Here is a 24,925-nt window from a genome sequence, read left to right as displayed (position 1 = left end):
ATTTGACCAATAGTACGAGAATGCTTTTTTTTTTAATCATAAAAAGCATACTTCAACAAGTTTAAAAATCAGTATGGTTTTCCTATGTATCCTTGTAGATATGGTATTGACTTATATAATCATAGAATATAAGGGTTGGAAGGGACCTCAGGAGATCATCTAGTCCAACCCCCTGCTCAAAGCAGGACCAATCCTCAGACAGATTTTTACCCCAGTTCCCTAAGTAGCCCCCTCAAGGATTGAGCTCACAACCCTGGGTTTAGCAGGCCAATGCTCAAACCCCTGAGCTATTCCTCCCCACAAGCAGATAACCAGCTGCACTGAACTCTTCTATTGATCTCCTTTAGAACCAAATAGTAAAGACAATTGTGTAGCACTGCAAAGCACAGAGAAATAGTTTAACAGTAAACTGGGGTATACAGCGCCATCTACAGATGGAAGTATTATGTGCACTAATCATCACAATTTGCATTGGCAGACAGATTCTCTTCACCAGATTTGCCTCTGATGGATTGTGTTACAACAACCACTAATCCCTTGGAACAGTCAACACTCCTGACATGTAAAGCAGATTATAACCTATATCTTAATTCATACTAGTTATTCATTTCTGCAGGGCGTTTGATATACTATGAATGATTTGTTTTATATATTACTGCTTTTTCACATTTACATTTTGTATTTAGATTTATCATTAGCCTATTGCCTTTCAAGTTCTCTCCCTTGCTCTTTTCTCGAATAAATAGACTTACCATGCAATTTATATGGGTAAAAAAACAGCCTTGCTTGTCACACAAGACCCTTAAAAAATCCTGGGCAACTGGAGGTATGAGGTTGCCAGATTTGTGTTTATATGATCTAGCATTACAAATGCATCCTATTGTAAGGTGTTTTCCCTCCAGTAGCTCTTTATTCAGCCTTGTTTGACACTGAAAAAAAGCCTAGCTATGCAATTTGATTCCCTCTCATCTTTTATATACACCTTAAGAGGCTTCCCACACTCAAAGAAAAATCCAATCTTGCATCTACATGGGGCATCTTGCAAATCATTAAGATGATTACAGCATCTGATCTCATTAATTCTCTTCTCCTACCTCTCTGGAATAACCTATTTTAAAGCTCTCCTCACTAGGTTAGCAAGCCTGCTTGCGAAGATGTTCTTGCCTCTCTTCACTGGGGGATCCCATCTCTTCCTAGCAATCCTTCTTCCCGGAACACCATCCCATGGTCGAAGAATCCAAAGCCCTCTGTCCAACACCACCTGCGTAACCACGCATTCACCTTCACAATTTGACGGTCCCTACCTGGGCATTTTTCTTCAACAGGGAGGATGGAAGAGAACATGACTTGTGCCTCAAACTCCTTTATCCTTCTTCCCAGAGCCAAGTAGTCTGCAGTGGCCTGGCTCAAGGTCATTCTTGGCAGTATCATTGGTGCCCACATGGAGAAGTAGGAAGAGGTAACAGTTCAAGGTCTTGATCAGTCTCGGCAAACTCTCCATCACATCCTGGATTCTAGCTCCAGATAAGCAGCACACTTCTCAAGTCTCCTAGTCTGGTCGGCAGATGGATGACTCCGTCCCCCTTAAGGGGGAGTCCCCAACCACCACCACCCATCTCCTCCTCTTGGGAGTGGTGGTCATGGAACCCCCATCGCTAGGACAATGCATCCCGTGCCTTCTGGCCAATGGGGTCTCCTTCTGATACCTTCCCTCAGAGGGCTATTCCAAATCCTTCTCCACAGCAGTATCTGGGCAGAGAGCCTGAAAAAGTTTCACACCTCTATCTGCATTGGGGGTACATAGCTTCTCTGATGCTTGGTCCCAGGCTTGTGTTGAGTTTCCTGCGTGCCACTCTCTTTCCCTCAGGGCATGCAGCTGCCAGGAATCCTCTAGCTCCCTCCCCACTGCAATGTCTCTGTGTGTGAGCTGGGCTATGCCGAGTCCAGCAGACCCTAGTGGTGGCCAGCAGCACTGCAGCCCATTTCTGTGGGAGGAAGGAAATTCCGCATGTACAACAGTAATTTCTGCAAAATTCTGCACTGCACAGTGGCGCAGAATTCCCCCAGGAGTAGAAAGAGTGTGGGCTGATTAAAACTGGAACGCGCCTCTAGAGTCCATAAGAAACCTTATATGGTCTGCCCAGGGGGCCTGGGACACTACTCCAGAGTCAAGGAAGGGGAACTCCTAGATTGACTGACCACAGGGTTAAAGCTTGTAATGTTCTGAACCTGATGACTATTAATTGTTATGTACATAGATTGTGGCTTTATGTATTTGTATACATAAAACTGTGCTCATAATTTTTGCTACAGCATTAAGCTCCACCTCATTACAGGGAAGTAAAACAATCAGACAGGGAGGGGCCACCTCCCCAAACAGATGACATAAGTTCCAAGTACCTAGCATTGTACAACCCAGCAAAGACAATGATGGACCATTAAAATTATTGGAAAAACAGTGAAGCATTCTGAAAACAGAAAACAAAATCTTAGTAATGGAAAATTAAGAAAGGAGACAATTCTTCCCACTTACCAGGGTTCAAAAATGTAAATGGGCACCAGTAGTCCCAAGCTTATCATAAACTGATCAAGGAAACCAATGGTGAATTGCAAAGGAAACTTGTTGAGAACACCACCAAGTTATACAAAAGCTTTTCAGCAATCTGTTCTACCAGCTCTCCACACTTCTCGAAATTGGAATCACTGTGTCCTTTGATTGACTTGTTTGGATTAGATATTGAGAAGGTAAAACTTAAAATGGGTATATTTTTGTATATAAACTATCAACATATAATATCAATACATTGACATGACAGAAATACAATACAAATAACAAAATTCAATGTTAAATATTTGTAAAACCTAAAAAAAAATAAAAAATACAAAAACGAACAAAAAATAAAACTGAACCCATAGAAGTCATGCAAGGGCATCAATTATTCAAATGACTAAAGAGATAAATAAGTGACACCATAACTAAGGCTAAAATTTTGTCATGGATATTTTTAGTAAACGTCAGGGACAGGTTAATAAAGAAAAATTCATGGAAACCCGTGGCCTGTCCCTGGCATTTATAAAAAGTATCCATGACAAAATGGGGAGTCACTGTGGGGGTCGGCTGGGAGCTTCGGGGGGTTCCCGCCACCTGTGCAGGCTCGGAGTTCCAGGGTCCCCCTCCCCTCATGGCTCAAAGCTGCAGAGGTGGTCAGCAGCTGCAGGGTCCCCTGCAGCGGCTTGGAGCCCCTAGGCTCCCATGGTGGTGAGAAGCAGCGGGGTACTCCTGCCCCCCAGCAGCAGGCAGGAACTGTGGGGCAGCAGCAGTGAGTTGTGGGGTCCCCCGCACCTGCGAGCTCTGGGGTACCCCTGCCGCCCACAGGAGCTCGGAGGGCCACACCACCTCAGGTGGCAGGGGTACGCTGCAGCTCCCGGCTGCCATATATGGTGGCGGGATCCTGCAGCTCCCAGTTGGCAGCTGGCTGAAGTCACAGAGGTCTTTGGAAGTCACAGATTTCACTAGATACCACAATCCATTTCTTAATGTTAATTGGTAAAACCAACTCATCCAGCACCCCTAAAAGTACACAAGCTTGAAGAAAGAGAGAGAAAAATTTTTGAGACAGCATTGACTATGATGTTTCAAAACACATGCATTTTTGGAGAAGTATAGAGCAGCAGTTCTTAAACTTTAGCAAGCTGAGGACCCCCATTTTGATTTACACATTTTTGTAAACTCCGCTCGGGGGGAGTTTTCAACAGCTGTTCTGTGGCATGCAGGAGGCACTGGGAGGGAGGGGGAGGAGTTGATCAGCAGGGTTGCTGGCCCCAGACATGACTTGTGGACTGCCTAGAGCCAGACATGACTTACGGACGCCAGGGAGTACCCCCACAGAGCCCCAGGGGGTCTGTGGACCCCAGTTGGAGAACCGCTGGTATAGAGGATGTATGAAAGGTTGTCATGTGGCTGTTTGGTTGTCCAACATTCACTGTGTGTGGCCAACTGAGCCTTAAACAAATGTTGAGTCCAGTATATCTTGTTCTGGAAGAATAATATGGCTAAAGACAACCAATTTGACTCTAATAAATCTGATCTTTTCATTGAAGGTCTGCCTTTTAATACCATAACTTCAGAATAAGTGTTGTTTATGGAAAAAGCTATCACAAGAGATTAAACAGGTTATAAAATATAGCCTCTCTCTGTCTGAAAGGAATTCTTGACTCCCGTCCAAACCGGCAGGCAGGGTCTGGTCACAGAAACTCAAGCATAGAACCATGCGTCCTCACTTTGCAGAGACTTCCTTGCACATCTTTTATTATGGCAGCAATGTAATGCAGTCACCACACTTCATTTAGCTGAAACAAGGTCACTAACACACCCTACGCCCAAGGGCTACTAGAATTGTGACTACTACTTTGTGGCTTTAGTACTACAGTCACTCATCTGAGGAAACTCAGAATAAGAAACTGGGGAAGAAAAACTGGAACATCTTATTTACAGGAGTAAACAAATGTACGGGGGTGGGGGCAGTGCCTGCTCATGCTCCTCCTTAGCTTTGGGGCTGTGCCATGGGTTTTCTTAATCTCAGTGTAGACATACCCTTAGTGACCCACAGTTATTCCCACTGGCACTCTCCTCAACACCCTAACCTCCATCAATACTCAGACTCCCTAGGTCTCTCCAGTATAGGAGATCATGCTCCCCCCTTTGGTCATGGCAATCATTTATCTCTGGCATCTTGACTTGTTCTTCACAAAACAACCAATCCCTCTCCTGCACCTCTCTGCACCTTGGGCAGCTTTACTACATACCATACCCCTGACAAAGAAATGGAAGTGCTTTGTGTAGCGCTTGTCCTCTTTGGAATAGGAGACACTGCATTTGTAGATTCCAGACTGCTCTGGGCCAAAGTCCTTGAAGGCTAGGGATCCATTCTCCAGTATGGAGCAATATTTGGAATCTAGAAGAGATAAAGAGATTATGGATTGTGGTCTTCTGTTCCAGTCACAGAACTCCAAATCCAACAGATTAACCACACATCCTGGGGCACATTGACTACACTCTCAGTTCATTCTTATAAAGGTTCAAGAAACCAAATAACTAATTTTGGCCAAATTTATTGTCCAAAGACAAAGCAGTACAATATGAAAGAGAGATATACATATTCTCCTTCCAGGAAGCAAACTCTTGCAGCATGTTCACATTACACAAGTGTGCTTTGAAGACACTCATTTCAGATAGTACGATTTTACAAGTTATGCATTACTAGAAGTTTAAGTTTAACCCGCTAGTTTGTGCCAGCTTGCCATTAGTACCTCCCTACACTTCCTTGTTTTGAATACAACATTCCAACCATTGATAAGCCACAAAGCACTTCCTAACTATACTTCATACAAAGTATCCATGCACCTTTGCCTTGACAAGTTTCCTATTTTCTAATGTCAAAGCTGACTTCAGCTTTCGACAGTGCTGTGCGAGGCCTGACATGGGTGAACAGACTTATGGGAAGAGCATAATACATTCAGTTAACAAACCTTCCCAGCACTTTATTTATATAATGTATATAAATAGTCTAACTATAGACTAATTATATAAATAATGTGAGCATAATACCCGTTAATGTGGTGTATACTACACCTAACATATATTGGCTAACAGGCAATTTAAAAAACTCACACATATATGATCTATTCCCCCACCACTGAAAAATGCAGCCATTTCTGGGGTGTTATATAGCAGATGTTTAACAGTCAAGCATCCCTAATGCACAACAGTTTAAGAAAAGAAGTAAAGATGAACCCTACATCCAACTGAAGCTATAGGGAGGAGGCAATAATTTAGGGAAACAAAAATTAAATTTCCACAGGTCTTCAGTTTCAAATACGGACCAAAAATGGCACTTCCTGCAGCACAGCCCCACTCCCAGCACAATTCTGAGGCATTGGGGTCAGTACCGGCTCAAGGGGGGGAGCACATCCTACTATGTCACCAATACTGCTTCCTGCAGCACAGCCCCATCTGGGGTCATCTTGGGGCACTGGCATCAAAATGACTGAGTTCATAGTAGATTCTTCCATCCCCTGTTTTTTTCTTTGAAGTCTCGTCTATATTACAGGATCAGAAAAGTAAGACAGACGGAAAAGGCCTTTTACATCATCTACTCTCAACTTCTTCCTCTCCTGTACATTATCCAAAGTTTATCAGTCTACAATTAAGTAGCACATTTTGAAGGAGCCTCACTTTCATCTGCAGAAGTTCCTTGATCGTGCAAACAAATGACATGATCACAAGCAAACTGTCTAAACATCAGTTGTGCACACATACTGCAGGGCTCTACATGTACTAAAAATTGAAGGCACAATTTCATGCCCTAAATGCTCATGTACAAGCCTGGTGCCCTGACTCCTTTCAGCTTGGGAGACCCAGGTGCCCTGGATGAAGGATAAATCCATTAAAACTAGGGCAGTCAAGTAATTATAAAAGCTAATCATGATTAATCATGCAATTAAAAAAATTAATCACGATTATTCACATGATTAATCATGCTGTTAAACTATAATAGAATACCATTTATTTAAATATTTGGGGATTTTTTTCTACCTTTTCAAATATATTGATTTCAATTATAACAGAATACAAAGTGTACAGTGCTCATTTTATATTTATTTTTGATTACAAGTATTTGCACTGTAAAAAACAAAAGAAATAGTATTTTTCAATTAACCTAATACAAGTACTGTAGTGCAATCTCTATCATGAAAGTTGAACTTACAAATGTAGAATTATGTACAAAAAACCTGCATTCAAAAATAAACAATGTGAAATTTTAGAGCCCGCAAGTCCACTCAGTCCTACTTCTTGTTCAGCCAATTGCTTAGACAAACAAGTGTGTTTAGATTTGCAGGAGATAATGCTGCCCGCTTCTTGTTTACAATGTCACCTGAAGTGAGACCAGGTGTTCTCATGGCACCGTTGTAGCCAGCATTGCAAGATATTTACGCGTCAGATGCGCTAAAGATGCATATGTCACTTCATGCTTCAACCATCATTCCAGAAGACATGCGTCCATGCTGATGATGGGTTCTGCTCGATAACAATCCAAAGCAGTGTGGACCAACGCATGTTTGTTTTCATCATCTGAGTCAGATGCCACCAGCAGAAGGTTGATTTTCTTTTTTGGTGGTTCAGGTTCTGTAGTTTCCGCATCAGAGTGTTGCTCTTTTATAACTTCTGAAAGCAGGCTCCCTACCTTGTCCCTCTCAGATTTTGGACGGCACTTCAGATTCTTAAACCTTGGGTCAAGTGCTATAGCTATCTTTAGAAATTTCACATTGGTACCTTCTTTAATTTTTGTGAAATCTGCAGTGAAAATGTTCTTAAAATGAACGTGTGTTGGGTCATCATCTGAGACCACTATAACAAGTACATGGCAGAATGCAGGTAAAACAGAACAAGAGACATACAATTCTCCCCTTAAAGAGTTCAGTCACAAATTTAATTATCACATTTTTTAATGAGTGTCATCAGCATGGAAGCATGTCCTCTGGAATGGTGGCCAAAGCATAAAGGGGCATACGAATGTTTAGCATATCTGACACGTAAATACCTTGCAATGCCGGCTAGAAAAGTGCCATGCAAACATCTGCTCTCACTTTCTGGTGACATTGTAAATAAGAAGAGGGCAGCATTATCTCCTGTAAATGTAAACAAACTATTTGTCTTAGTGATTGGCTGAACAAGAAGTAGGACTGATTAGACCTGTAGGCTCTGAAGTTTTACATTGTTTTGTTTTTGAATGCTGTTATGTAACAAAAAAAAAATCTACCTTTGTAAGTTGCACTTTCATGACTGAGATTGCACTACAGTACTTGTATGAGGTGAATAGAAAAATACATTTTTTTATCATTTTTACAGTGCAAATATTTATAATAAAATTATATATACTGATTTCAATTATAACACAGAATACAAGAGAAATGAAAATGTAGACAAGCATCCAAAATATTTAGTAAATTTCAATTGATGTTCTATTGTTAACAGTGCAATTAAAACTGCGATTAATCGCGATTAATTTTTTTAATCACAATTTTTTTAGTTAATTGCGTGAGTTAACTGCAATTAATCGACAGCCCTAATTAAAACCAAATTGAGGAGCTGGCTGCAGCTCCATTGGAAATAGGTGCCAGAGTCTTACAAGTATCATGGGGCCGTTCACTTGTTCAAAGATTAGTTATTGGGCTTGATACAGGATACACTGGATGAAATGCTCTGACCTGTGCTATGCAGGAGGTTGGACTAAATAATTACAATGGTTGGCTTCTGTCCTTAGAATCCATGATTCTGTCCTAAATGGAGGTGCCAGATAACAATACATCTGAGCAACCTTTGAGGACTATGGGTGAATTTGCACACATGAAAAGATCAGGACAAGTCTTGAAAGATTCAGGTGCTCTTAGGCTTTCTGTCCCGGGGTAAATTTCACCCTAAAGGTGAAAAAGTGAGCTGGAGATGCTGGTTCCAACACAACAACACTAGAAGCTGGACTAGTTCCTTGTGCTGGTGACTGACAACAGGCTAAACTGACACAAAGTGTGCTCAAAGCATTTGTAACAGCCAGTAAGGCTGATGTACTCAACTCTTACAAGTAAGAGGAGGCAATGCAGCCAATGAATTAATCACAGAGAAAAGCTGGATGAGCACCTTTTTTGTTCAGTAGCAAAGCAGTGACTTCAGGCTCTTAGGCCAGCAGTGGTCAGGAACACATGAATACACCAGAAGAGGTCTTACAAAATACTGGATCTAATACAAACCATTTGCAGGGCAGAGAAGAGACAAAAGGGGTGATATCCTGTAGGTCCTCCACCCTAATGAAGGGAGGCCCTGATTCATGCCAGCTGCCTAGCCAACACAGAGGAATTAACAGAGAGCTTCAGTACTAGGAGGGAGGTTGGAGGACTTACAGCACCTTGAATTTCCTGCCCAGTGTCCTTGGTCCATTTGTAAACTTGATCCATCCATGTCTTTGTTCCCAGCTGTTCAGAGGAGCAGGACAGGACTGTCCCTGCACTGTTAATGCGGATGAAGACATAAACTAAGGTACAACAAAGATCGTTATTAATTATCTCTATACAAAATGTAGGTGCTGGGGCCAGATAAGGGGGTGGAGACTATGGGGCTCCAGAGACCGAGTTACTGCCCCCATGTAGAGCATTGGGGTGGGGACGGAGGATGCCCTTCAGGCACTTACCTATCTCATTTTCCTTCCCATAGATGAGCTGCTTCATGTTCTCTCTTTGTGGGTGCCTTGATAATACTGGCTGAGCATTAGCCCTTTGTAATGGGAGGATTTTTCGGGTTGGAATTGGAACATGAACAAACCCTGCAGAGGCAGGAGGAAGGGGAAACTTCACTCATTCTGGCACCCCACAAAATAAGCGACCACAGACAAAAGCTAGACAGAAGGGATCTCCTTGTGCTTCTCAGGTATAAACAGGATCAGTGCACCCACCATAGGGAGGTGAACACCAGCCATTCTACACATGCACAGTAGTATCACACTTTGGGGATATTCTCTGGAAGCTTTAAGTCTATGACCAGCCCACACTTTTCTGCTGAAAGTCTCTAGTTCCAAACCTCTAGTCCAAATAAAGGCCTGGAACCCACAGAAAGAGGCCAGAGGATTCCCAGGCCTCATCAGGAGAGCTTTGGATTAAGGTTTGTTAGAATCCCTTTTGATTGTTGGAGACTAACTTTCTCAGAAATGACATACTATCAGTGCTCAGTTGAGGAAATACAGTCAATATGACCCAAAATAAATCACTGGTGTTAATGACCCAGGTAAGAGCTATCCTCATATTCCCATCACCATTAATGACCTGAGCTTTCACCAAATACAGCCCCAGTAATCAAAAGGAGGCAGAAGATCTGGGACTTCCGGCCCTCCATGGGGAAGATCCATCTAGATTGTCTGCACAGCTAGGACCTTTCTCTCCCTTATGCCCCCACTCTCCCAGTTACTATAGTATAATTAGAGCTTGCTAAAAGAATTATCAGCTGTGACCTCAGGACCTGAAAAATCTAAAGGATACTTCCACCCTTGGAGCTTAAAGTGCCTGAGCATTCTCTGTGGGCCATGTAACAGGGGGTCAGCTGTCATCAACTTGATCATGGAATTGCTGAAAGTCATTGTGGTTAGGGAGAAGAGCTACAGATGACTAGTCCACATTATCAGACAAAGTGATGTCAGAGTCCCTGAGTCACTATATCAATAGGAACAACTGGTGGAACATACTCTGTTTCCAAGAGAATGTCAGAAATTATCAAACACTGGAGAATAAGCTGGAAGTGGTTCCCATACAACTTGAATACATAATGTAAAAATGGCCATACAGGAGCGGACCAATGGTGCATTTAGCCCAATATCTTGTTTTCCAACATTGGCCAGTGCCTCAGAGGGAAAGAACAGAACAGGGCAATTATCAAGTGATCCATCCCATTGTCCAGTCCCAGCTTCTGGCAGTCAGAGGACGAGGGACACCCAGAGCATGGGTTGTACCCATAAGAATATAAGAACGGCCATACTGGGTCAGACCAAAGGTCCATCTAACCCAGAATCCTGTCTATCGACAATGGCCAATGCCAGGTGCCCCAGAGGGAGTGAACCTAACAGGTAATGATCAAGTGATCTCTCTCCTGCCATCCATCTCCACCCTCTGATAAACAGAGTCTAGGGACAGCATCCTTACCCACCCTGGCTAATAGCCATTAATGGACTTAACCTCCATGAATTTATCCAGTTCTCTTTTAAACGCTGTTATAGTCCCAGCCTTCACAACCCCCTCAGATAAGGAGTTCCACAAGTTGTGCGCTGTGTGAAGAACTTCTTTTTATTTGTTTTAAACCTGCTGCACATTAATTTAATTTGGTGATCCCTAGTTCTTGTATAATGGGAATAAGTAAAATAACTTTTTCTTATCTACTTTCTCCACATCACTCATGATTTTATATACCTCTATCATATCCCCCTTAGTCTCCTCTTTTCCAAGCTGAAAAGTCCTAGCCTCTTTAATCTCTCCTCATATGGGATCCATTCCAAACCCCTAATCATTTTAGTTGCCCTTCTCTGAACCTTTTCTAGTGTCAGTATATCTTTTTTGAGATGAGGAGACCACATCTGTATGCAGTATTCGAGATGTGGGCATACCATCGATTTATATAAGGGCAATAATATATTCTCCTTCTTATTCTCTATCCCCTTTTTAATGACTCCTAACATCCTGTTTGCTTTTTTGACTGTCTCTGCACACTGCATGGACATCTTCAGAGAACTATCCACGATGACTCCAAGATCTTTTTCCTGATTTGTTGTAGCTAAATTAGCCCCCATCATATTGTATGTATAGTTGGGGTTATTTTTTCCAATGTGCATTACTTTACATTTATCCACATTAAATTTAATTTGCCATTTTGTTGCCCAATCACTTAGTTTTGTGAGATCTTTTTGAAGTTCTTCACTGTCTGCTTTGGTCTTAACTATCTTGACCAGTTTAGTTTCATCTGCAACCTTTACCACCTCACTTTTTACCCCTTTCTCCAGATCATTTATGAATAAGTTGAATAGGATTAATCCTAGGACTGACCCTTGAGGAACACCATTAGTTATCCCTCTCCATTCTGAAATTTTACCATTAATTCCTACCCTTTGTTGTCTGTCTTTTAGCCAGTTCTCAATCCATGAAAGGACTTTCCCTCTTATCCCATGACAACTGAATTTACGTAAGAGCCTTTGGTGAGGGACCTTGTCAAAGGTTTTCTGGAAATCTAAGTAAACTATGTCCACTGGATCCCCCTTGTCCACATGTTTGTTGACCCCTTCAAAGAACTCTAATAGATTAGTAAGACACGATTTCCCTTTAGAGAAACCATGTTGACTTTTGCCCGACAATTTATGTTCTTCTAGTTGTCTGACAATTTTATTCTTTATTATTGTTTCGACTAATTTGCCCGGTATCGACGTTAGACTTACTGGTCTTTAATTGCCAGAATCACCTCTATAGCCTTTTTTAAATATTGGTGTTACATTAGCTATCTTCCAGTCATTGGGTACAGAGGCCGATTTAAAGAACAGGTTACAAAACCTAGTTAATAGTTCCGCAACTTCACATTTGAGTTCTTTCAGAACTCTTGGGTGAATGCCATCTGGTCCCAGTGACTTGTTAATGTTGAGTTTATCAATTAATTCCAAAACCTCCTTTAGTGACACTTCAATCTGTGACAGTTCCTCAGATTTGTCACCTGAGGACAAAAGCTGGCTCAGGTTTGGGAATCTCCCTAACATTCTCAGCCGTGAAGACTGAAGCAAAGAATCCATTTAGTGTCTCCGCAATGGCTTTATCGTCTTTAAGCGCTCCTTTTGTATCTTGATCATCCAGGGGCCCCTGGTTGTTTAGCAGGCTTCCTGCTTCTGATGTACTTAAAAAACATTTTATCATCATCTTTGGAGTTTTTGGCTAGCCATTCTTCAAACTCCTCTTTGGCTTTTCTTATTACATTTTTACACTTAATTTGGTAGTGTTTATGCCCCTTTCTATTTACCTCACTAGTATTTGACTTCCACTTTTTAAAGGAAGTCTTTTTATCTCTCACTGCTTCTTTTACATGGTTAAGCCACGGTGGCTCTTTTTTAGTTCTTTTACTGTGTTTCTTAATTTGGGGTATACATTGAAGTTGGGCCTCTACCTCTATTATGGTGTCTTTACAAAGCACCCATGCAGCTTGCAGGGATCTCACTCTAGTCACTGTACCTTTTAATTTCTGTTTAACTAACCCTCTCATTTTTGCATAGTTCCCCTTTTTGAAATTAAATGCCACAGTGTTGGGCTGTTGAGATGTTCTTCCCACCACAGGGATGTTAAATGTTATTATATTATGGTCACTGTTTCCAAGCGGTTCTGTTATAGTTACCTCTTGGACCAGCTCCTGCACTTCACTCAGGACTAAATCTAGAGTTGCCTCTCCCCTTGTGGGTTCCCGTACCAGCTGTTCCATGAAGCAGTCATTTAAAGTATTGAGAAATTTTGTCTCTGCATTTTGTCCTAAGGTGACATGTTCCCAGTCAATATGGGAATAATTGAAATCCCCCACCATTATTGAGTTCTTAATTTTGATAGCCTCTCTAATTTCCCTTAGCATTTCATCATCACTATCACTGTCCTGGGCAGGTGGTTGATAATGGATCCCTAATGTTATTTTCTTATTAGAGCATGTAATTACTATCTATAGAGATTCTATGGAACATGTGGATTCACTTAAGATTTTTACTTCGTTTGATTCTACATTTGCTTTCACATATAGCGCCACTCCTCCCTCCCTCCCCCCCAACCTGTTCGGTCCTTCCGATATATTTTGTAGCCCGGAATGACTGTGTCCCATTGATTGTCCTCAGTCCATCAGGTTTCTGTGATGCCTATTATATCAATATCCTCCTTTATCACGAGGCACTCTAGTTCACCCATCTTATTATTTAGACTTCTAGCATTTGCGTACAAGCACTTTAAAAACTTGTCCCTGTTTATTTGTCTGCCCTGTCTTCATGTGTCCGATTCTTTATGTGAAAGTTTCTCATCTGATCTGGCCCTTACATTATCCTCTTCCATCCTCTGCTCCTGGACTATAACCTAGAGAATTTCTATCAATAGACTCTCCCCTAAGAGAAGTCTCTGTCCGATCCACATGCTCCTCTGCAGCAGTCAGCTTTCCCCCATCTCCTAGTTTAAAAACTGCTCTGCAACAGTGATCATCTTGGCAAATAGCCTTTGATGGACCCATCCTCCATGAACTTCTCATTCTTTTTTGAACCCAGTTATGCTTTTGGCCTTCTCTACATCCCCTGGCAACAACTGCCACAGGCTGATTGTGCATTGTGTGAAAACATATTTCCTTATGTTTGTTTTAAACCTGCTGCCCATTAAATAATTGGGTGACTGCTGGTTTGTGTGTTATATGAAGGGGTAAATAACACTTCCCTATTCACTTTCTCCAGACCATTCATGATTTTCTAGACATCTATCATATCCCCTCCTCAGTCATCTCTTTTCCATCTTTATTCTCTCCTCCTATGGAAACTGGTCCATACCCCTAATAATTTTTGTTGCCCTTCTCAGTACTTTTGCCAATTCTAATATTTTTTTTGAGATAGGGAAGACCAGAATTGCACATAGTATTCAAGATGTGGGCATATCATGGATTTCCATAGTTATTACTATATTTTCTGTCTTAGTATCTCTCTCTTTTCTAATGGTTCCTAACATTGTTAGCTTGCTTTGACTGCTGCTACACACTGAGCAGACATTTGCAGAGAACAATCCACAATGACTCCAAGGTCTCTTTGTGGCTAATTCAGACCCCATCCTTTTGTATGTATAATTGGGATTATGTTTTCCAATGTGAATTACTTTGTGTTTATGAACATTGAATTTCATATGCCATTCTGTTGCCTGGTCATCTAATTTTGTGAGATTCTTTTGTAACTCTTCAGAGTCACCTTTGGATTTAACTATCTTGAGTTGTTTTGTAACATCTTCAAATTTTGCCACCTTTCTGTTCACCCCTTTTTCCAGATCATTTATGAATACACTGAACAGTAGCCATAATACAGATCCTTAGGGGACCCTGCTATTTACCTCTCCACTGTGAAAACTATTTATTCCTACCCATTGTTTCCTATCTGTTAACCAGTAATTGATCCATGAAAGTCCAAGAACACTATATCCACCAGATCACCCTTGCCACGTGCTTGTTAACCCTCTCAAAGAATTCCAATAGATTAATGAGACAATTTTTTTTTTTTTAGTAGTTTATGTTTAACACAGTGCTGTACTGTATTTGTGTTTTTTTGGTCTCTGCTACCTCCCGACTGTGTACTTCCAGTTCCAAATGAGGTGTGTGATTGACTGGTCAGTTCACAACTGAGAGATTCTAATGAACATTTAGGGGATACAAGTAGGAAAAGAAGCTTTGAGTTGCAAGTTGGACATATCACTCATGGAGGTGACTAAATTTTCAGAAGGGCAAAGAAGAAATGGTTACCTACCTTTTGTAACTGTTGTTCTTCGAGATGTGTTGCTCATATCCATTCCATTCTAGGGGCGTGTGTGTGTGTGTGTGTGTGTGTGCGTGTGCGTGCACGCGTGTCCATATGCACAGTCGTCGGAGACTTTTACCTTAGTAGTATCCACGGGGTCATCTGCGATGACCCCTTGGGTGCTGCAGTCATGCATCGGTATATCAGGCGCCAACTATCTTCTCAGTTCCTTCTTGCTAGCAATTCCAACATAGGGGCAGGAGGGCAGGTAATGGAATAGATGTGAGCAAAACATCTCGAAGAACAACAGTTATGAAAAGAAGGTAACTGTTTTTCTCTTCTTTGAGTACTTGCTCATGTTGGTCCCATTCTAAGTGACTCAAACAGCATCCTTGGAGGTGGGCTCAGTTCACAGCCTAGCTGCTTGCAGTACTGCTCTACCGAAGCCAACATTGTCTCAGGCCTGTTGGGTACGCATGTAATAGGATGTGAACGTGTGGACAGATGACCAGATGGCCGCCATACAGATGTCCTGGATAGACACTTGGGCTAGGAAAGCTGCTGAAGAGGCCTGTACTCTGATTGAGTGGGCGGTGACAATTGCTGGAGGTGGCACCTCCGTCTGGTCATAGCAGTAACAAATGCAGGCGGTGATCCTAGAAGAAAGTCTTTGAGCGGACACCAGACCTTTCATCCTGTCAGCCACCATGACAAACAGCTGTGTCGATCTGCGAAATGGTTTGGTCCATTCAATATAGAAGGCTAGCACCCTTCTGACATCTAGGAAATGCAGCCAACTCTCCTCCAGATTATGAGGCTTTGGAAAAAATACAGGCAGATAAATGTCCTGGCCCATATGAAACTGGGAGGCCACCTTGGGCAGGAAAGCTGGGTGTGGATGCAGCTGGACCTTGTCCTTGTAAAAGACTGTATAGGGTGATTCCACGTAAGTGCTCTGATCTCAGAGCCACTGTGGGCTGAACTTACTGCAACCAAGAAAGCAACCTTCCAAGAAAGGAAGAGAAGAGAACAGAAAGCCAGAGGCTTGAAGAGGGGGTGCCACAAATTGCAGGATGTAGCCCAAAGAAATTGTGTTGAGCACCCAACAGTCCGAAGTCACCTGCAACCAAACTGACCAGAGGGGGCATAGACAGTTGCGCAAAAAGCAGAAGGTGCATCCTGGGCAGCGGCTAGGGTGCCATCCTTGCATGCATCCTCAAAATGCATGTTTCTGGCTTTCCTTGTCTCTAGAGGGGGTAGGCTGGGCAGAAGAGCAGGAAGACGAAGTGTGCTGTTGCCTAAACCCCCTTGTCTTTTTCCTTCTTTCTGTAGGAGCTGGACTGGGGAACATCTCACAATCCTGACTGAGGCAGAGGAGGCGGAAGCCAGAATGGCGTTCTAGCTTGTTGAAGGGTGTGCAGCTCTGCAGTCATAGGACAAAAAAGGGGGGTTAATGGGTTACCAATTGTTGTAACAAGCCATAAATCCAGTGTCATTAATAAAACCACGATTTTTAGCATTCATCAAAATTATTAAATTAAGCTCTCAGGCTCATTTTTTAAGGTGGGGTGCAAGTATCCCATGTGGATGGGAAATGAAGTCAGATATGGAGTGGTTGTTTTGTGAAAAAGTGTTCGCTCTTATGATATGGCTTTTACAACAATCTGGAACCAACTAACCCTCTTTTTGGGGCTATGACTACAGAGGTGTTAATGGACCACTTCCCCTTGAATAGTTTCCCAGACCTGAAGAAGTGCTCTATGTAGCTCGAAAGCTTGTCTCTCTCACCAACAGGAGTTGGTCCAATCAATATTACCTCAACCACCATGTCTCTCTAATATCCTGGGACCAGCACAGCTACAATACTGCAAACAAAATAGAAATAAAAAGCTCATTTTTAATAGTGATTATAATTAACCATTGGAACAACGTACCTAGAAACACAGTGGATTCTCTCACTTGACGTTTAAAATCAAGACTGGATATCTTTGTAAAATATATGATTGTCATAAACAGATAGTTAAGGGTTAATAGAACAGAAGTATTTCATGTCTCTTGTGCCTGTAAAGGGTTAAAAGTTCAGTGAGCCTGGCTGTCACCTGACCAGAGGACCAATCAGGGGACAGGATACTTTCAAATCTTGAGGGAAGGAAGTTTTTGTGTGTGCTGTTAGAATTTGGTGGTTGTTTTCTCTGGGTTCTGAGAGTCACCAGACGTGCAACCAGGTTTCTCTCCAATCTCCCTGATACAGGTTCTTATAAATTCAAAATAGTAAGTACTAGGTGATAAGGCGAGTTAGGCTTATGTTTGTTTTCTTTATTTGCAAATGTGTATTTGGCTGGGAGGAGTTCAATTTTGTATTTTGCTGAAAGGATTTTTATTTGTACTTGTATACTTAGGCTGGGAGGGTATTCCCAGTGTCTATAGCTGAAAGACCCTGTAACATATTCCATCTTAAATTTACAAAGATAATTTTTACTGTTTTTTCTTTCTTTAATTAAAAGCTTTTCTTGTTTAAGAACCTGAGTGTTTTTTATTCTGGTGAGACCCCAGGGGACTGGGTCTGGATCCACCAGGGAATTGGTGGGGAGAAAGGAGGGAAGGGGGAGAGAAAGGTTAATTTCTCTCGGTGTTAGGATTACTTTCTCTCTCAGGGAGAGTCTGGGAGGGGGAGAGAGAAGGAGGGGGGGGAAGTGAATTTTCCTCTCTGTTTTAAGATTCAAGGAGTTTGAATCACAGTGATCTTCCAGGGTAACCCAGGGAGGGGAAGCCTGGGAGAGGCAACGGTGAGGGAAAGGGTTTACTTTCCTTGTGTTAAGATCCAGAGAGACTGGGTCTTGGGGGTCCCCAGGCAAGGTTTTGGGGGGACCGGAGTGTACCAGGCACTGGAATTCCTGGTTGGTGGCAGTGCTACAAGTACTAAGCTGGTAATTGAGCTTAGAGGAATTCATGCTGGTACCCCATCTTTTGGACGCTAAGGTTCAGAGTGGGGGTTTATACCATGACAATGATATAGCTCAAAAAAGAAATTATGGGACTGATGTAGTAATTACTGAGTGCGATTTTATGGCTTGTGCATGTAGGTGGTTGGGCTACATGATATTAATGATCCTTTCTGGCTTTAAAATCTAAGAAAGAAACCTCCTGATGATGGATAATGTATATAGGAAATAAGTGTAACTGTAGTTAATGGTATCAGAGGGGTAGCCGTGTTAGTCTGGATCTGTAAAAGCAGCAAAGAATCCTGTGGCACCTTATAGACTAACAGACATTTTGGAGCATGAGCTTTCGTGGGTGACATGCATCCAACGAAGTGGGTATTCACCCACGAAAGCTCATGCTGCAAAATGTCTGTTAGTCTATAAGGTGCCACAGGATTCTTTGCTGCTTTTGTAAGTAATGGGAAGATTTCCCTCTTCCCGACTTGGATAGCACCCTTCATTTTGCTTGTCTTTGGGGCCAAAAAGTTTTAGAACTATTTGGAATAAGAATGAAACGGATGAGTAATTGTAGGTGGGCAGCACAGTACCCACCACAACACTATGCAGGGTATTGGTTCATTTCTGACTCAGAGGGAAGAGCACCAGCTACTGAATCACTAACAACACTTCCTGTAGCACCTGCATTTTCAGTGTCTCTGGTCACCAGATGAAATGCCATTTAGCTTCACAGCTAAGGTACTGTGGCTTCAGGCACGCAGCTCACTCCCAGTGTTGTGCCTCTGGGTGTGCTGCAAGCATGCAGAGCAAGCTTATTCAATGAACCGTTCACAGCAAGGAAGAGTCCAACTCTGTCATTCCCAATCACCACTAAGCCATTTGTCAATAGCAAAAAATACTTTATAATAAATTATAGAACAAAATAAAATGTCAAACATGGGATTGCAGTGACATTTCAGTTACCCTGTTTCAGTCACTCAGAGAAAACTCCATTTAGAAAAGTTCCTGAAAAGACCTTTCTAGCCTCTGATCAAATTTTAGCTGCAGAATTTAATAGGGAATATATTTAAAATTGAGGCTCTGGCTGTTATCACACAAGACTATTGCTCCAACCCTCTTAATTTGAGCCACCATCATAACTAAATGGAGACAATCCTCAGAAGAGCCTTCCAGCAGAGGTCTCACCCATCCCCTGCACCCAAGAGAAACCATGAGCTTTGAATGTGGGGCTGGTGTTGAACTCCCAGGGGTGGATCAAAACTCCAGACAATAACGCTGACACACCAGGAATTCAAGTTCCCAACAAGGCAGAGCAAAACTATTTGGAGAAAAGGGAAAAGTGCAATCCTTATTTTGTTTTAAAAGTCACAATGGCAAAAGTTTAAACACCTGAAGTTAGAACTCCAGCTCACAGTAACCAACTGATTTTTCAAGTACAGATATTTAAGTATCAGAGAAAATGCTTCACAGAAGTTAGATTGCATACAAGGCTGTACTGGTGTCTTCACAGCACAGAAGGTGGTGGACAGTTTGCTCTTGCTGTTCTCGCCAGTCAAAGGGTTTGCAGCACTTTGCTTCTGAAAGGCTCTCTTAGTGGCTGCTTCTATTCTGGTACTTCATCCTTGTCTCCTGCATGAAGTTTCTGAAGGCTGGTTCTTCGTGGCTTTCCTCAGTGACTGGGGGGGGCAAAAAAACAAAACATAATTCAGTACTAAGCCAGCTCCTACCCTGCTTAAGGTTCTGAGTTAAGGTGGGAATAAGGCTACTGGGAACACTTAGAGTAAGATGGAAAATGTCTGTCTAGGTCTTCATCTACTTGCAATTCCCTTCTCCTTGGCCCACTCAAGTCCTAGAAATTCCCAGGAGAGGAATATGAGAAGCTAGAGAGAACTGGACAGGGAAGAGGAACACACACACAGTCTCTGTCTCTCCCTCACACGCTCCCTGTCTCCCCCCCAACACACACACTTTAGTTGAAAAGCGGCTGGCAATCTAGTAGGATCCCCATGGAACAATGGGATTGAAAAATCTACATCATATGACACTGTTAACTGCCTCATGAGGCATTGCAAATCCTTCACAAAACACCCTGCGGCCAGTTGCACAGTGGGATAGCTACCCACAGTGCACTGCTCTCAGCGTCGATGCAAGAGCTGTTAGTGTGGATGCACTCTGCCAATACAAGGAGCATAATGTGGACATGCAACAGTGGTTTAATTAAAGTGCTTTAATTAAACAGCATAACTTTTGGTGACAAAACTCTGCAGTGTAGATATAGCCTAAGACATAGCCTTTCCTATCCATCCACACAGCTAAAACTCTCATCCAAGTCTCACATCAATTACTGAAACATTCTTCTTGCAAGCCTTGACAAATGCAATCTTGCCTTGCTTGTATCCATTCAGAATGCTGGCTGCAAGGAATTTTCCTAGCCTCTCTCTTTGACCAGGTCACCCATCTCTTGCATGCCTCTTCTGGCTCTCCCTTCTCTATCACCTCAAACATAAACCTGCTTGCATTGGTTTTCAAGGCCCTTCATGGTCAATCCCCACTTTACCAATCATCTCATCTGCTAATGAGCTGTTGATGCTTGCCTCTGATCCACCCGTGGTGGCAGCTTCCACTGCACACTTGTTACACTTTCAAACAAGCATTTTCTCCAATGCTGCTCCTCACACTTGGAAGGTGTTCCCTCAAACTTCCACAAAGCTATCTTATTCTCCACTTTCAAATCCCTCCTCAAAACTCTTTGCCATGATGCCTACAAAAATGTTGACAATGGTTAGGCTACCGGTGAGCTAAGACCACTGTTTATCATGCTGATTCCATATACTCCTCCGTCCATTTGTTATCTCTTTGTCCTTTATTTAGGAAGTACTATCTTTCTGTTCTGTGTTTGTACAGCACCTTGCACAACGGGACACTGCTCCACAAAAAACGGTTACTAACCTTCCATAACGGTTGTTCGAGGTGTGTTGCTCATGTTCATTCCATACTAGTTGTGCACACATCACATGCACAATTGCTGGAGATTTTCCCCTTAGTGGTATCTGTAGGGACAGCCCTAGCACACCCTGGAGCCCCACACGTACATGCCCATATGAGGGGTGCCACCAGCCCCACACCCTCAGTTGCTTCTTGCTAGCAACTCCAACAAAGGGATAGGAGGGCAAGCCATGGAACAGACATGAGCAACACATCTCAAAAAACAGCAGTTAGAGAAGGCTAGTAACCGTTTTTTCTTCGAGTGCTTGGTCATGTCAATTCCATTCTAGGTGACTCACAAGCAGTATCCTTGGCAGTGGGCTTGGGGTTCACAGAGGTGTCGACTGCAACACTGCTCCCCCAAAACTGGCATTGTCACAAGCCTGCTGGATGATGGTGTAGTGGGATATGAAGGTATGGACTGATGACCACACTGCGGCCCTGCAGATGTCCTGGACTGGAATCTGCACAAGGAATGCTGCTGATGAAGCCTGGGCCCTTGTACAGTGGGCTGTCACAATGGCAGATAGCGTGACTTTCACTTGCTCATAGCATGCCCAGATGCAGGCAGTTATCCAGATCTTCAGATGATACTGGCAGACCTTTCATCCTGTTCACCACCACTATAAAGAGCTGCGCTGATTTGCAGAAGGGGTTAGTCCTTTTGATGTAGAAGGCCAGGGCCCACCTAACATCTACGGTATGAAGTCGACGATCCTCATCTGATCCGTGAAGCTTTGGAAAGAAGATGGGCAGAAAAGTGTCCTGGTTGTTATGGGACTGTGAAACCACCTTTGGCAGGAAGGTTGGGTGGGGATGCAGTCAGACCTCATCTTTGAAAAACACCATATAAGGGGTTCTGAAGTCAGGGCTCTGATTTCAGAGACCCTTCTGGCCAACCCAACTGCCACCAAGAAGGCTGCCTTCCATGACAGTAGTAACAGGGAACAAAATGCCAATGGCTCAAAGGGGGCCCCCCCATGAGCTTTGACAGTAGCAGATTCAAGTCCCATGGGGAATCAGGTCACGAACCTGTAGATAAAGTCTTCCCAAGCCTTTACGGAACCTGTCATCTCGTGTGAGAAGACTAATTTACCCTGGACCGGATGATGGAAGGCCAAGACAGCGACCTTGTGTACCTTGACCGATGATAGGGCCAGATCCTGGTGCTTCAGGTGGAGTAGATGGACTGCATAGATGACTATCTTGGACTGAGATGGGGAAAGACCCCAATCAGAGGCCCAACAAGTGAAGTGCTTGGCCAAGTAGATCGTTTTGGTAGAGGGTTTCCTGCTACCCAATAAGACTTGCTGGACCTGCTCTGAGCAGGCCCATTCCTCAGGGTTCAACCACGCAGCAGCCAAGCTGTCAGATGCAGAGACGTGAAGTTCAGGTGAAGCAACCAACTTTGGTTCTGCGAGATCAAGTTGGGAGCTGTGACAGGGCTGCTACCAAAAGGTCCAGAAGTGTGCCATATCAATGCGGGTGCGGCCATGCTGGAGCTATGAGGATAATCCTTGCCTTCTCTCTTTTGATCTTTAAGAGGACCTTGTGGACCAAGCGTGTGAGTGGGAAGGCATACAATAGTCCCCCCTGCCCACGAAAGCAGGAAGGCATCAGACAGGGAGCCCTCGCTGAGCCCATGCATCCAGCAAAACTGCTGCCATTTCCTGTTCTATCTGGAGGCAAACAAGTCCATCTGGGGAGTCCCTGATCTCTGGAAGATAACACTGACGACCTCTGGATGAATGGACCACTCATAGCGAGAGGAAAATGACCCGCTGAGGAGGTGTGATGCCTTGACATGAATGGCATGTTCCACACAGAAGTCCCACAATTGAAGAGCCTCCTGCCACAGGTCCGAAGAGTGAACCTTGCCTTGCTTGTTGATGTAAAACATCATGGCCGTGTTGTCCGTCAAGACCTGCATTACCCTGCCTGACAGGTAGGGACAGAACATCTGGCAGGACAAGCATATCACCTTGAGTTCCCTGACATTTATGTGCAGGGAGAGTATGAGCCCCCCACCCCAGGTCTGAAGCATCTGAGACCAATGCCACTGACGGGTACAGGGCAGCAAAGGGGACTCTGTTCATCATGCACTGTTCCGTCCACCAAGTCAGTGATGCTAAAACAGTCAGCAGGATTGTGAGAATTAGGCCCAAGTGGTGCCTGCTGGGAAAGTAGACTGACACTAGCCACATCTGCAGAGGTCTGAGACGCATCTGCACATACTGCACCAGGTAAGTACACACTGCCATGTATTTCAGCAGCTTGAGGCATATCTGAGTGGTCATGAGTTGGTGGGCCCTGACATTGGTGATTAGGTCTGACATCATCTGGAACTGGGCCTCCAGCAGGTATGCCCTGGCCTGAGTGGAGTCAAGCACTGCTCCTATAAACTCCATTCTTTGAACCAGGATCAAAGTTGATTTCTGCTCATTTATAACCAGACCCAGCTCCCAACACATGGCCCATATAACGTTGACGCTATGTTGGACCTGAGCTTGTGAGCGGCCCTTGATTAACCAGTCATTGAGATATGGGTAAATCTGCACACCTGGATGTCTCAGGTAAGCTGCAACCACCACCATGCACTTTGTGAAAACCCTTGGGGCTGATGAAAGACCAAAGGGGAGTACAGTTAGTTGATAATGGTGCTACCCCACCACAAGCCAGAGGAATCTCCTGTGTCCATGGAAGATGGAGATATTGAAATATGGATCCTTTAAATCAAGGGCAGCGTACCAATCTCCCAGATCCAGGGAGAGGATGATGGAGGCCAGAGAGAGCATGTGGAACTTCAACTTCCTGAGATGTTTGTTGAAGCAATGCAGGTCCAGGATGGGCCTGAGGTCCCCTTTGACCTTCAGGATTAGGAAATATCGTGAATAAAACCCTTTGCCCGTCAAATCTTGAGGAACTTCCTCTATGGACCTCACGCGTAGGAGAGCTTCCACCTCCTGGATAAGGAGTTGTTTGTGAGAAGGGTCCCTGAAGAGGAACAGGGTTGAGGAGTAGGAGGGGGAGATGGACAAAAACTGCAGGGTATACCCAACTGCCACGGTGTTGAGTACCCAACGATTCAAAGTTATTAGGGACCATGCAGTATCAAAAGGAAACAAATGGTCCAAAAACAAAAGAGGGGATGGATCCTGGGTCAAGTCCAGAACACTGTCTTTGGGTGCACTCTCAGAAGGTCTGCCTTAAGCGACTGGGGTACCTTCCTGAGTTTGACAGAGGCAGAGCTGGACAGTGCAGGAGTTGGCACTTTTAACCTTTCCCTTTTTTTCTTATAGGGATCATCCCTGGGAGGTCCTGAGAACCTGAGAGGCAGCTGCAGCCAGAAATGTCTCCTGGAGGCCAGGGATGTGTACAGGCCCAAGGAGCGCAGCATAGCCCTAGAGTCCTTCACTCTTTGGTGTTCGTCTGTTCCAAGAAGAATGCAACCTGGGAGGTCTTGCACTGATTGCTGCACCTCGTGAGAAAGACCCGATAATTGCAGCCATGAGCTGTGTTGCCTGGACACTGCTGACACCATTGATCTGGCTGTTGAATTGGTCGCATCCAAGGCAGCCTGAAGCGAGGCCCTGGCCACCAACTTGCCTTCCTTCAGGATGGCCAAGAATTCCTGCCTTGACCCCTGTGGCAGCGAGTCTTTGAATCTGGCCATCAAGTTCTAGATATTAAAATCGTACCTCCCAGCAGTGCCTACTGTTTGGAGATACGAAGCTGTAGGCTGACTGTTCAATATATCTTCCAACCAAACAAATGGAGTCTCTTTGCACCCTTATTTTTAAGGGAGGCACTTGCCTGCCCCTGACTGTCCTGCTCATTTGTTCACACATATATTCACACCCCTTGGCTGGGACATAATATTTTTTCTCTGCCCTTTTTGAGGTCGGAGTAGGAAAGATGGGGTCT

The 24,925-nt window shown here is 43.6% G+C and overlaps 1 protein-coding gene across 3 annotated transcripts in view; it reads right to left on the bottom strand.

The window, feature by feature from the left end:
* Positions 1–2,932: 2,932 nt before the first annotated feature.
* Positions 2,933–24,925, bottom strand: part of GPN1 (GPN-loop GTPase 1) — a 73,973-nt gene continuing 51,980 nt past the window's right edge. The window contains exons 14-16 of one of the 3 annotated variants that reach the window (XM_050951118.1): positions 9,243–9,374; positions 8,961–9,086; positions 2,933–4,955 (exon numbers count right to left, since the gene is read on the bottom strand). In XM_050951118.1, coding sequence (XP_050807075.1) covers positions 4,720–4,955; positions 8,961–9,086; positions 9,243–9,374 — 494 coding nt within the window. In that variant the 3' untranslated portion in view covers positions 2,933–4,719. Of the gene's footprint in view, positions 4,956–8,955; positions 9,087–9,242; positions 9,375–18,894; positions 19,693–24,925 lie in introns of those variants that run through there. The other 2 variants (XM_050951119.1, XM_050951120.1) reach the window with 2 other exon arrangements.

Source organism: Gopherus flavomarginatus, chromosome 4, assembly GCF_025201925.1.
Source record: "Gopherus flavomarginatus isolate rGopFla2 chromosome 4, rGopFla2.mat.asm, whole genome shotgun sequence".
NCBI classification, from domain to species: Eukaryota; Metazoa; Chordata; order Testudines; family Testudinidae; genus Gopherus; species Gopherus flavomarginatus.
The sequence above is the reverse complement of the archived record's forward strand: the minus strand, read 5'-3'. Positions and strand labels throughout refer to the sequence as shown.